Here is a 13605-nt window from a genome sequence, read left to right on the forward strand (position 1 = left end):
TTCACTGTAGCGGTCTAACTATTTATTTGTTTTAAGCATTTTTCAGTGTGACAGCTAAATGTTCGAAGAAAGAAAGCATAATTTTATAACAGTTCGGATGTAATTATCCATATATATTATAGTTTTTCCAGTTATAGCGAATTTACTTTTGGAACTAGTTTACTGAGAAGTTTTAGCGTCAATTGCTGCCTTATGAGGATTCACTCATAATCACCAATTCGTCACTTCGTCATAAGGAATGGAGAACTAAAATTGTAATTACAGCACTAAATTAGAATGAAATTTTCATGTGAATCGTGAATAGTGTGCTAGCCTGACAGACATAAAATGTATAATTAATGGTATAAGGTTTTACTTGTTGAAACTCCATAATCAGTTAAAGTAAACGAAAGTAAAGTTTCAAAAATATATTAATTGATAGTTCACAACAATTGTTTCACCAAAACATTGGCTTCTTCAGGTGCAGATATTCTGATTAAAATTGTTACAAAATTAACTTAAATATAAAGAGTTTACAAATTTTATGGGATGGGAACAACGAGACGGAGGGCTTAGGTAAGAATTTTTTAAGTTTCTGAAGGCAAATTTAAATTTAATAATGAAGAACTATTTACATCAGTCTGATCATTTAGTAAAATACTCAATTTATTGCATTTATTAATATAAAGACTTTTGGCTAGGTTCAATTTATATCTCTTTGGCAATTCTTTTAAAAATTGAAAATTATGATTAAATGTGCCTATCTCCTTTAATAAATGTTCTGCATATGTAGAATCAGCTTTCCCATTAGTGTAACTCCTGCTACGTTCTGTAATCCTTTTATTGAAGGATCTCCCAGTTTGTCCAACATAGACTTGATTACAGTCCCCACATTCCAATAAATAAATTCCTGATTTTTATCCTTTATCAATTTTATTTTTATTAGGTTTTTTAAGCTAGTTGGTCACATTTACGAAACAGGAAATGTTCTAGAGGATTATAAACGGAACGTGATGATAACCATACCTAAAAAGAGAGGCGCGGATAGGTGCGAGACATTTAGAACAATTAGCTTAATTTTCCATGCGTCAAAAATCTTAACTAGAATTGTACAGGGTAGGATGAAAAAAAGGGCGGTTCTTCCGGGGACGGAAGAACNAAATTATCACATTAAAAGTGTGTTTTTCCTTTAATAAATATTCTGCATATGCAGAATCTGCTTTTCAATTAATATAGTTCCTCCTGTGTTGTAATCCTTTGTTTGAAGGATCTCCTAGTTTGTCCAACATAGACTTGATTACAGTCCCCATATTCTAATAAGTAAACTCCTGATTTTGATCCTTTATTAGTTTTATCTTTATTGTTTTATAAATTCGCTTAGCGTATTACTGGTTTTAAAGAAAGTAACTATATTTTTGCAGTTCATGCTTTATTTTTAAGGAAATGTCATCTAAATATGTAATGGAACTATACTTATTGGATATACATTTGATAATCGGGTAAATTGAATTTAAAATTTTATTGTGGAGTTTTTTGTTTAAGAAAGACAGTATTAATCTAGCTGAGTAACCATTATTTCTAGCTATCGAAAGTATTCTATTTAATTCTATTTGATAATTAATTTTGTTTAACGGAAGGTATATTAGTCAGTGTAACATAGAATGAAAAGCTGCTCATTTGTGATTAAAGGGATGGAATGATTTGGCGTGTATAACCATGTCGATATGTGTGGGCTTGTGGAATATTGAAAATTCATGTATATTGTTATTATTAGTAACCGTTAAGTCGAGAAAATTAATTGTTGTATTTATTTTTACTTCTTTGGTAAATTTAATATAGGGATGTAATTTATTAATAAAATTAAAAAGGTTATTTAGTTGACGATCTGAACCTTTAAAACAAATCAATATGTCATCGACATAACGATACCAATAGAAACAATTTTTAAAAAGTTGATTTTTTGAGATTTTATTTTCTAAATCGTCCATGAAGAATTCCGCAAGTAGAGGACTCAAAGAGTTACCCATTGCTAAACCTTGCTTCTGGTCAAAGAATTCGGTATTAAAGTGTGGATAATTTTGTTAAAGAGAGAGTTAAAGTAAGGAGTTTGATGATATCTTGTAGTAGGACAAACTTGACATTATTTTTATGTAAATGTCTGTTTACTATTTCTATTGCTTCGGTAGGGGGTATACTCGTAAACAAATTGGAAACATCGAAAGATACGAATTTACTATTAGTGGGTAAAGTTAATTTGAAAATCTTGTTTACCAAATCAAATGAGTTCTTCAGAGAATAAGTAGCTTTAAAATTTGTCAGTTTTATAATTTCTTTTACCANTATGTCATCAACATAACAATACCAATAGAAACAATTTTTAAATAATTGATTTTTTGAGATTTTATTTTCTAAATCGTCCATGAAGAATTCTGCAAGTAGAGGACTTAAAGGGTTACCCATTGCTAAACCCTTTTTCTGTTCAAAAAATTCGTTAGTAAATTGTAGATAATTTTGTCCAAGGGTTAAAATAAGGAATTTGATGATATCTGAACAAAGTTGACATTATTTTTATGTAAATATTTAGTTCGGTAGGGGGTAAACTCGTAAACAAAATCAAAGATATGAATTTACTTTCGCAGGGCAAGGTTAATTTGGAAATCTTGTTTACCAAATCAAATGAATGAGTAGCTTTAAAATTTGGTTTTATAATTTCTTTTACCAAGAATTTTAAATTTACAAGGAGGTTGTGTGTATGAAACTACAGGTCTAATGGGTAAACCGTCCTTATGTAGTTTGATTAAACCATATAGTTTTAAGGCTTAAGGGTTCAAAACTGTAAGAGAATAATTGTTAGCGAAACCAGTTTGATTTAAAATTAATTTTGTAACAATTTTAATCAGAATATCTTCACCTGAAGAAGCTAATGTCTTGGTAAAATTGTTGTGAACTATTAATATATATATTTATGAAACTTTACTTTCGTTTCCTTTAATTATAAAACGTATACCTACACGGAGAAAATTTTTTTACAATTTCTGGTCCAAATTGTAATTCTTATTATTTTCACTTACGAACGAGCAACGCGCTAATGGGGTAAATTGTAAATATCGCTTTAATATTTAGGAAAATTTACGTTTATCATTTTCTCCGTGTAGAGTACGTAAAAAAGTTGATAATCATATCCGATAAAGCATATAAAAAAAATTTAGGATTAGCTGGAGAAAGCACGTCTGATAAAGTTGAAAGCCAAATTTGTACCATTAAAATGCAGTTATTTACTGAAATGCGTCTAAAAGACCCTTTAAAATAATTTACATATGAATTAGGGCTGTCGCCTCAAAATGTCACAAAGTCGGGAGATACGATAGACCTTTGCCATCGGAACACTTAAATTATTTCTCTTTTCAATCCAAAACTTATTAATATAATTAAAAAAATCTCTCAACAAACGCATTACTTACAAGGTGTTAACAATATTTTACTATCTTCACTAATTTACTCGACTGAAAAGAGACGAATATCAATCAATTTTTTACGAAAATCGGAAGTTTAAAATTAAAATCGAGAGTCGAGAGAAGTACGATTTCGAGAGTGCGGAAGTCTCCCGAACAAATATGAATTCCGGTTGAAAAATCTTAATCGTAACTTGTAACATGTATTTGAAAAACACCGATAAACAGCACCTACCTTTTATGTATGATAATTCCTTAGAACCTTGGATTCAGTCACTTATTTTTTAGTCTTTCAAAACTTAAAACTCACATAAACGTAGACACCAACTAATTCCAATAACCACAATTTCGTTTTCAATACGGACTGAACCGTTCCGTACACAACAATCCTGATACGAACGCGCATACGCAAATCATTATAGTTCAAGGATAACGCAAGGACGTGAATACTTGCTGATACGGCTGCTTCTTGTCTACAAACTACGAAAGTGAAATTAACTTGGGCATTTTTGTCGCTAACTCTAAATGTTAAATTTATTATTCCACTAAAACAGGTCTGTCTGTAACTTAAATTAAAGGTAGATAGTAATTTTCTTTAATCTTTACGATTATGGTATATTCGATGTCATTTGTCCATTAATTCAGTTTATTACATTACGTAAAAATAAAAACATTATGAAAGTATGTAGTTCAGAATAAACTCAAAATTTTCAGTAAGAAAAAAAATTAATTTAATCGTTCTTGGGTAATGTTTTAATTATAAGTATTATTTTTAATATGAAATCCACGAAACAATTTTTATTGAACATCCGATCGATAGAATAAAATACATGCAAGTGTTTACAAATTTAACAAAGGTTGCTTTTTAAATCATATATGTATAAAAAATATATTATTTTAAGGTTGATATATTCATTTTTTTGCTATGAAAATATTTTATTCGTTCGTCTTCATGTACCTACCGACTCGCCGATTTTAGCCTAAATACGAGTTTAAATGGTAAAAACAAAATTAATTAACAAATGCCTGCGATGTATACTTGAAAAAGTAATAGAAAAACTACAAATAAAAAAGTAAAAAATTTAACACTTACCTTCCCATACAAATGTTTCAGATGAGTGGATCATAAAACGAATTAAAAAGTTATTAACTTGTTTAACAAGCAAGATGTTACCTTAATTAGCAAACAAGTTGTAAACTTACTTATTGAACCAATTGTAAACTTACTGAACAAGTAAGTTATCACCTTGCAAGTTTGCTAACTACAAGTTTAAACCAACCCAACCTATCCTAACCCGGATCTAATATAATAAAAATATTTTTTGAAATCTTTTATCTAGAACTTTAATTCTATTATTTTGCCTATTTACCATTATTTACAAAAAATCACTCTAAAAAATTGTTTTGTACAATGTTAAAATAAGTTAAATTAGTTTCTTCTTCGACATACGGTTTCTCACCTTTTCCCCCTGCGCTTCACCCTTCCACCACTCCTAAAATCACTTTTCAGTGCTATTCAAGGTAAAGATAATTAACTTGCCTGTAAAGCAAGGTAATATAGCAACCATTTTTTAAAATATTCTATTAAATTACGTCATTATAAATATGTACTTATATGTTAAAACAATTATAAAAAATAAAGCAAAAATGGATATTTCAATGAGTTAAACTATTCATATTATTTATTATTGCTTCTAATTTGTGCATGATTATTTTCTGTTCTTTCCTAATTTCTTCAATTTGCTGCTTTTGTTGAGTGATAATTTCATTCTGCTTCTGTTCAATAGACGATTCTCTTCGTTGTTTTTCTATTTCCAACTTCTTTTCTCTGATAAGGTTTCTTGTTCTTTTAACCGTCTTGCGATCTAAATAAATATATCTGCAATCGTTAATACAAGTTGTGTCCATCGAATCGTCGTCAATGAAATTTTCGTTGGGCAAAACAACTCTTCCAAATTGATTAGGAAGTACTTTTAACTGGTAGCCCTTTAAATAACGCGGAAAGAGGCACACCTTGTGGGCGAATGGTCTTAAGAATGTCAATTTACTAAGTGGTACAGTTACGCAACAACATTTCTCTTCAAAATATTCCAACAACGAATTCGGAATTACCTTGCCCAAAAACATGTTTTCGAAGCGAGTTATGTGTTCGATTCTTGCAATGTGCCCTACCAGTTCTGCGTTACTTTTTATCATTTGAGTATCGCTTACTGCCAAACCGTTCAATAGATTGAACAAAATGATTGCAATCATGAATATGAACAAGGCAAATATCAAATGACCAGTTACGGGGAATTTGTTGAAATTGATGTCGCTTGCATCAAACTCTCCCGTTAGCATCACGAATGTTTTAAACAAAGAGACTGCTGGATCAACAAAGAAATCTTGTTCTTTATCATCTTCATTCTCCACATCCAATGTTTTGTTCGATTGTTTTGATTCATTCCCGTCTTCGTTTTTAAATAAAACGTGAAAGCTCATGGCGAAAGCTATAATAAGAATAGCATACCACAAGAAGAATTTTAAGAAATTACAGGAGACTGTTTTCAACATTACAATGTTTGTTGCCATCTTTGGATGCTGTCCAATCATTAAGACAATATCGAATGCTGCCACAAGTATAACGAATGCGGACACTTGCTTTCTAACAAACTCTGAGGGTGACTTTTGGAATAGAATTAACGCCGTGAGAAATACCAGTATCAACTCCAACCAGTTTTCACACTCAAAAAAGTACGTATTTGGAGTCAAAAACATTTGAAATATTTCTCGAATACAAAGTATTGCAAATAGAATAGATAAGATGATTGTTAGCGTCACATTGGGCGAAGATTTTTCTGGCGATTCAATATTATAACTCATAAACACGTATAAGAACAAATAAAGACAAAAAAGTACATAAACAGCTAAATTAATATAAAAGAATTTACTAAGCCTAAGCCACTTCATATAAAGGAAACTGGTTATCACCGGATGCGTTAGTAAATGTCTAAGTTCCGCGGATTTGCTCATGAAGTTTACAACTTCCATTTCTAAAGTGAATTCTTCAACTTCTTCTTTAAAAAGAGTGTTTGCAGCTTCGAGGTCTTCTGGTACCGAAAACGAATTTACTTCTTTATTTTTATTTGAGGCCCGAAATTTGGTAGGAGGCATTAATGTCTTGTAATTGAAGACAGCTTCGAAATTTTCAGCCTCCACATTTTTATCTAAATTAACCTCCAGGCATTCGTCTAAATGTTTTTCCATGGTGGTAGAATCAATCTCTTCAACGGCCATTATACCATAATTATTTTTACATGCCAAAGATGCACCAGCTCGTAGGAGTTTCAGAGTTACTTCAGAGCCCCCGTAACAAACTGCATAACGCAATATGGATTCGTTATTTACAGAGTTGATATCTATTGGTTGTTCTAATAGTAGTTCGCAGCAGCGTTGATAATCTCGCTTAGGATCGACTGAGATTACGTCTGCCATTTTCAATGAAGTTCCTAGTGCCTTTGTAGGAACCATGGATGTTGTGTTAATAAGGATCTTGACTATTTCATAGTAACCTTCTTCAGCTGCCATTTCGATAGGCGTTTTAGGAGTTCTCTCAGTAACTTTATCAGGAATTGCTCCTAATTCTAACAGTTTTTCTACTGCATTTGTAAGTCCTTTCGAAGACGCTAATTGCAGTAAAGTCATACGGCCGTTATCCCCGTTTGCCGTTGTTTCTGAAAGGTGACCGGAGCGAACAAATTCGTCTTCTTTCAGGTCATTGAGGTAAGAAAAGAGGACATTGATTGGATCGATATTGTTGGCATGACGAGAGTCATCTACCATTGGAAGACTACCGTTGTATAACTGCTTCTCTTGAATAAAATCTCTGGCCGATTTTCCCCGGAATTTGTGTGTATCGATATCGACGGGGTGATAGCTAAAGTTTAGTATTGCACTCACAACTTTTCGATTTCCTTTACGTGCAGCATAATAGATCGCCGTTAAATTCTTGTCGTCGATTTTGTTCACGTCAAATTGTTCACACTGTACTAAGAGTTTAACGCATTCTTCCTGATCGTCATCGTCCTTTTCGCTAAATCTAACGAGACAATGTAACGCCGAGCAACCCCCATCGCACTGAGAATTAATTTGTTTCTCATTGATATTCCGGAGGATAACTTTAAGAATTTCCGGAATTCCACTTTCTGCAGCAAAATGCAAACATTGCTTATTATCAAAATGTTCGTTTAAACTGTACAAATTGCCCCCTAAATCTATCAATGTTTGAAGTGTTTCGGATGTTATCTGCGACGCAAGATTGCTGCAGGCTATTTGAACGATTGTCTTGTAAAAGGGATGGTCATAGATTTGTGACAAAAGTGCCTTTCCATGTTCATTAACCAGTCGCCTTATCTCAGTCGAACGGTTGGATTTTACGAGATCGAACAGACGTGATAATGGGGTTGGACATAAACTGTCTGTTCTGTGTAACTCGTATTCTCCTTGCGACATTTTTTCTGAAAATAAACATAAAACATTCAAATGACCACAGACTAATGAAATTCTGTAATTATTTAACGCAATACTAAAATTATTGCCATTTTGTACTCGAATGTCTGCAGCTGCGCAAGAAACTGCAGAATGTAGGTACTTACGGGAAGTTTTCAGGAATATTCCAAAATCGTATAAGTAAGTAACCACAGCATTTTGCAGTATATAGTCTATAGCAGGTAGCTGCTATAGACAATGCGTGAACGAGAAGTTCAAACAATGAGATAAATGTATAAATTACTTATACTTATATGTACATATATCGAGATTTGTATAGATAGATATTCTAGAAAAATTGGCACAATAAATATTTATGGCCTTCCTAAATACATAATGTCTGTTGATCATATTATTGTACTACCTACATTCTGCATACCTAGTAAACATAAAAGAATTAGGGAACTACACATACATATTTGTCGGTTTCGTGTTTTCTATTTAACATTCCTAATTGTTCTAACGAATTAGAGCGAACTGTTAAGTGAATGCGTAACCAAATGTACAGTAGGTATATGTGTAGGTACATGTAATATTTTCAGATAGGTAAACATTTACCTATTAAATTTGAAAAACACGGTAAATTAATAGTCTTTATGAGATTTGCCATATATAAATTTTATTTTTTTTTTCTTTTACAACCAATACGTAAATATACCTGACCCTCTGCTTTTGATAACAATGTGGAAGGTTTAAGACTAATTTATCCAACGAAAAGATAAAAAGTTGAAACTTTTGGAAAAAATAAACATATTGAATTATCATTCAAATAGCCTAAACTGAAGAAGGTAAGACCAATTGTAAGTCCTATTTACACAAAAAAGTACAGAGTACAGAGCTATTCTCTACTTATGCATTTTTGCTTAATAAATAAATACGAAAACTATTTAAAAAATTTTCTCTAAATGTTGTTTTGTTTAAAAAAAAACCAGAACAATTGTTTCGCCAATCTTCTGCTTTGTTAAATGGTGCTGAGTACCTACGTACTATGCAGCAGTAGGTGTTTGTGTTATTAAGTTATTTTGAGGACAATCAATCCTTAAAAACAATAGTAAACAAATGATTGAGGAAAGATAAGTTGTAGAAGTTCTGAATATTTGTTAAAATATGCTATCTGATGGTGAATTCTTTACATCTAATTGATAATTTAACATAATTATATAGTTAGGTATCTAGTTTCTATGTTTATTAAAATGTCTCAAAGTTTCTAAAGACATTTTTTATTTTCATCATGTAAAATTTCAATTTATCATTAATCTTGTTCTAATTGTAGAAGATGATTAGTATAAATGGAATCATTTTCAAATTTGAAAAAAATTGTCTCTACATTTTCCCTCCCTTATATCCAACACTCTGCTGCGTATTGAATATAAGTGTAATTAACAATTGAAGCACGTTAAAACTAGTAGGTACGAAGTTGTTTTATTAACAAATAATTGCAAAGGAATTTATTCAACAAACATGGAAATAAACGATTGTTAAAAAATGTGGCTGATAGGTTGACTCGGCAAATAAATATTAATAACGAATACAAGGTTGCAATCAGTTACAATACAAATTAGATTTCACCTGAAATAACAAAAGTGTTAAATTTTATAAGAATGAAGAATTTAAAACGTATAATTAACTGATTTGTCGTCGTGCTTGTTTTGTGGTACTGTCTTAAAAACACTACAAAATACTTTTCTTTTTAATTTTAAGTAAGATAATTTTACTTATTATTAATTACATTCAAATATATTTAATAAATTTTGACAAATCGTTGTCGAACAACTGAAACCGAAAGAACGGACCGATCTGAAATAATAAGCACGAGCGTCTTTCGACTTGAAATTTGAGTAAAGAGAAAACTATTTCCAGAAGAAGTAAAGCATTAATTTTTATTCGCTTTCTTTTTTTCTGCTAACTGCCCTTGGTAAATAAGAACAGAAGAAAGTCAAAGGCAATTTAAAACTTTTAAAGGGTGTTGCGTCTTATTCAAACGGTTTTGAGGGTTGAGCTTATTTAGAAAAGTTTTCAGAGAAAAACTGTATTCCACATGTTCATCAAAATGTTCATTCAGAAAAAGAAGAAATACCAACAATGAAATGTGAAATTTCTATGTTCTGCGAATGTTTCGCTTTAGTTGTATGATATATGTATATATTATTGTAAGCATACTCATAATCTCTTTATTTCTGCACTTTTTTTGGTATTTGATGCTTTTAATTACAATAAAAAAAAAATTATTTGATACTTGTTGAAATTACGTACTTATGAATGTTATCAAAAAATAACCAACTCAAGAAACATGGTTCAAACAAAAATGACGCTCATGGAATAAAATAATACTTATATCAAGTTTATTGTATAATTTCTGAAGAAACCTTTTGGCGAAACAATTATTGTCAAGTGTCTTTAAAATTTGCTTACGTTTAGTGTTTATTTTCTATAAATTAATACAAAACAACCTAACGCCTAAATATACCAAAAAAAAAAAATATAGCCCTCGGCGTTTTTAGTTTTAGTACGATTTAAAAAAAAAATTCCGTAAAATATAATTGTCAAACAACGCGGATGTCTCACTGTTACCTTACTACATACGTCACGTACCTATGCAAAACTACAAAGCTAATATAGTTAAATGCTAGTTGAAATTTGAATTATAATTTCCCCTAGAAGCTTTGGTTTTTTTTTAAGTACTTTTACTGGACTTTAGGATAGTGTCAATTGTTTTTTTTTTTCTGAATTAAACTGACGTAACTTTAGGATAAATGAGCCACCTAATCTCACTCGCGTTCATATTATGTTAAGATTTAAAGTATTTTTTAAGCTAAATTCGTTAGATAGAGAAATATAACTTTTTCTTATTGGGAAATAAATACTATGAGAATATATCCAGGATGAAATATGAAAGAAACAAGTATTCAAATGAAATGGCACTGAAAATTAAACATCAAATCCAACTGATCGCAAATTATATTTAAGGAAATTCATTGTAAATGAGTAATTTCAATCACTTTAAATTAGTTTTTCAATTTTTTCGTTTCAACAACATTGAATGTATCTGTGCATGGTTTCAAGAGTGGAATACAATAATATGATATTGGTACATGATATGACTTAAAGCATAACAAAGATTGTATTCCATCCAACTTGCAATGTAACACCCACAACAATGTGCTGAACCACTTGCTATATAACAAATTAAAACCATTAGGTCATCAGAAATAAGTATCTAACATGCCTACTACTCGCTCTAAAAACATAAACAGTCTGGTGAATTATACCAAAAAAATGGAACGAAAACAAACATTTGTTACATCAAATTTAATCATATTGTATATAAGATGCATAGACGATCTTGTTTCAAACGAATTACGTTAATTTTAAAGCAAAAGTAAGAAAATAATTTTTATTTGAAGTAAGAAACTTATTGAAATCCATTTTTGTACGCTTTCACTTGTTTTTGAATAATTTATCCTTTTGATATACTAAATACTAAGAAAGTAATAATAATAAATACACACAAGAAAGTATATATGGCAAATTATAAAGTCTAATTTTCACTATTTTCGGAAGTTAAACCTTAAAATCATTATTAAAATTATCAATTAATAAAAGTTTCATCCTTGAAGATATACTTATTGGTGACGCATAATAATATAAAAAAAACAATTAATAGTTTTCGAATAGTTCACGCATCTTTGGTTTAACTAGGAATTCACAATTTTTACACAAGCTTTTTTAAAGTTTTCCATCTTTTAGATACTTCGTAATGCAATTCCTTAAAGAATTGTTTTATGCAATTAATAAATCTTTAAATCAAGATGTATAATTGGCACTAATTTTATTAATCGAAACGAGAAATTATATTTACAAGGAGAGAGTAAGGTATTGGGAATTTAATTTTTTTCATATTTATGGTACTTAAAGGTCAACATTAAGCGACCTTCTAGTACCATAAATATGAAAAAAAATTAAATTCCTAATATTTCATCCACTCCTCGTTAGTACCTACTTGATTACAAAAAGAATAAATTATCATCTAGTTATGATTACTTACCTACGTTGTTGTTCGTAGATGTTAAATCCAAACTAAGCAAAAACACTAATTTTCACGGTTGCAATTTCGAAACCAAGTGATTTGTTCTGAGAGTCATCATTCTGGATAACAGTTAAGTTCATTTTCTATTCTTGGTAAAATAAATAAACTTTAGGTTTATTTCCCACGGAATGCTTTTAATTCTACGATAGGCACCTGCTTAGTATAGCAATTAATACTGTTCGTTAAAAAGAGTATAAAGTAAGTTTTATAGTTGCGCGATTTTACATTACAGTAACTGAGGCCAGACTCTCAATAAGCAAGAATTTAAACAACACACGCTTAGTGTCGGGCTCTGATGACGACCGCGTTTTGTCCAGCCATTTCCTTTTTAAGATAAACTGGCTATTCGAGGTTTGTAGTTTACGTGTTGCCGCTCACAAAATCTATATGGTACGGTCAAGGTGTGCTGCATTCGATCATAACAATCATTACGACTAACTGTTTCTGTATTTTTTAAAAGCACCAAGAAGTTTAAGACCGGAAATTGATAATACTAACCAACGGAAGTGAAAATAATAATAGAAAGAAAAATACCCATTGTTATGCACTTGTGTTGTATTATAAATAGGTACCTGCTTAACGATAGTAATCGTGAATATTTATTTATTAAGGTGATGCAACTTGAAATTTCATAAATCTCTATAAGTTATGAAACGTTAAAACTGTATCTAACAATGGTAAAATTTTCCATTAATAAAAGGTTTAGGAACATTCATTCGTTCACTTGGACCCTAATTGGTTTCCAATTTTTCGGAAAACTCATAACTATTGACCGATTCTTACTAAAGGCTTGTAGTAGTCATCAGAGTTGATACTTGTCCCTTCTGACTTGGTTCTTATGTTCTGTTTTTGAGAACGACATTCAAAACACCCAATAATGGACCTTATTCGATGGATCCAAGTGTTTTTTCTTCTAGTACTGGTTAACTAAAATTCCAGTCAAAACTTTACATTAAAGATTATGTTGTTAAAGAATTGAACTGTTTTAAACTCGTAATTAAAAAAAAAAAAAGATGTCCACCTATTTTTACATTAATTGCAACAATTTCCAAAAATTTGTTTCTTCAATTCAGGGGACCTCGCCATTTTCTCGTTACATTGACAAACCCCCTTACGATTATGTGTAATAGTATGAATGTATGCGAAAAGTTAAATACTTGTATTGTTAGACCATTATTAAGAGAGTATTGTCCCATTAAAATTCTAAACGTACAATTATGGTATTTATATATACATATATCTACAGTCAGCATAGAAGCGAGACTGAGGCAGAATTTTTCGATTTAATTACTAACTAAAAATTGCTTATTACATTATGTCTTTTTAACTTTTATATTTTTTAAATTATTTTGTAAGACATTTGTTTTTATCTGTTGTTTATTAATGGAGTAAATGTGTTCATTCATTCTAGTTTTTACGACTCTTCTCTTTTTCTAATGTAGATTGAAGCACATTCGCTACAAAAAGTTGGTTTCTTTACTTAATGTTGCGATTTTCGTCTTATCTAACTGTTTATGCTTATCACAACCTGCTGGCGACTTATAATTTAAACTAATGGAT

General features: G+C 30.5%; 1 protein-coding gene across 1 annotated transcript; it reads right to left on the reverse strand.

The window, feature by feature from the left end:
- Positions 1-4797: 4797 nt before the first annotated feature.
- LOC108745146 (transient receptor potential cation channel protein painless-like) lies at positions 4798-12531 on the reverse strand. The gene is made up of 2 exons (XM_018481248.1): positions 12004-12531; positions 4798-7927 (listed from the first exon to the last, which is right to left on the reverse strand). Exon 2 carries the CDS (start codon positions 7920-7922, stop codon positions 5088-5090), a length of 2835 nt encoding a protein of 944 aa, XP_018336750.1. The 5' UTR covers positions 7923-7927; positions 12004-12531; the 3' UTR covers positions 4798-5087.
- Between the last annotated feature and the right edge of the window lie 1074 nt (positions 12532-13605).

The sequence above is a fragment of the Agrilus planipennis genome, unplaced genomic scaffold (genome assembly GCF_000699045.2).
Source record: "Agrilus planipennis isolate EAB-ADULT unplaced genomic scaffold, Apla_2.0 scaffold37, whole genome shotgun sequence".
In the NCBI taxonomy this organism is placed as follows: domain Eukaryota; kingdom Metazoa; phylum Arthropoda; class Insecta; order Coleoptera; family Buprestidae; genus Agrilus; species Agrilus planipennis.

Excerpts from the sequence above, each read along its gene's own strand:
- LOC108745146 (XM_018481248.1), bottom strand. The coding sequence starts at position 7,922 with ATGTCGCAAGGAGAATACGAGTTACACAGAACAGACAGTTTATGTCCA.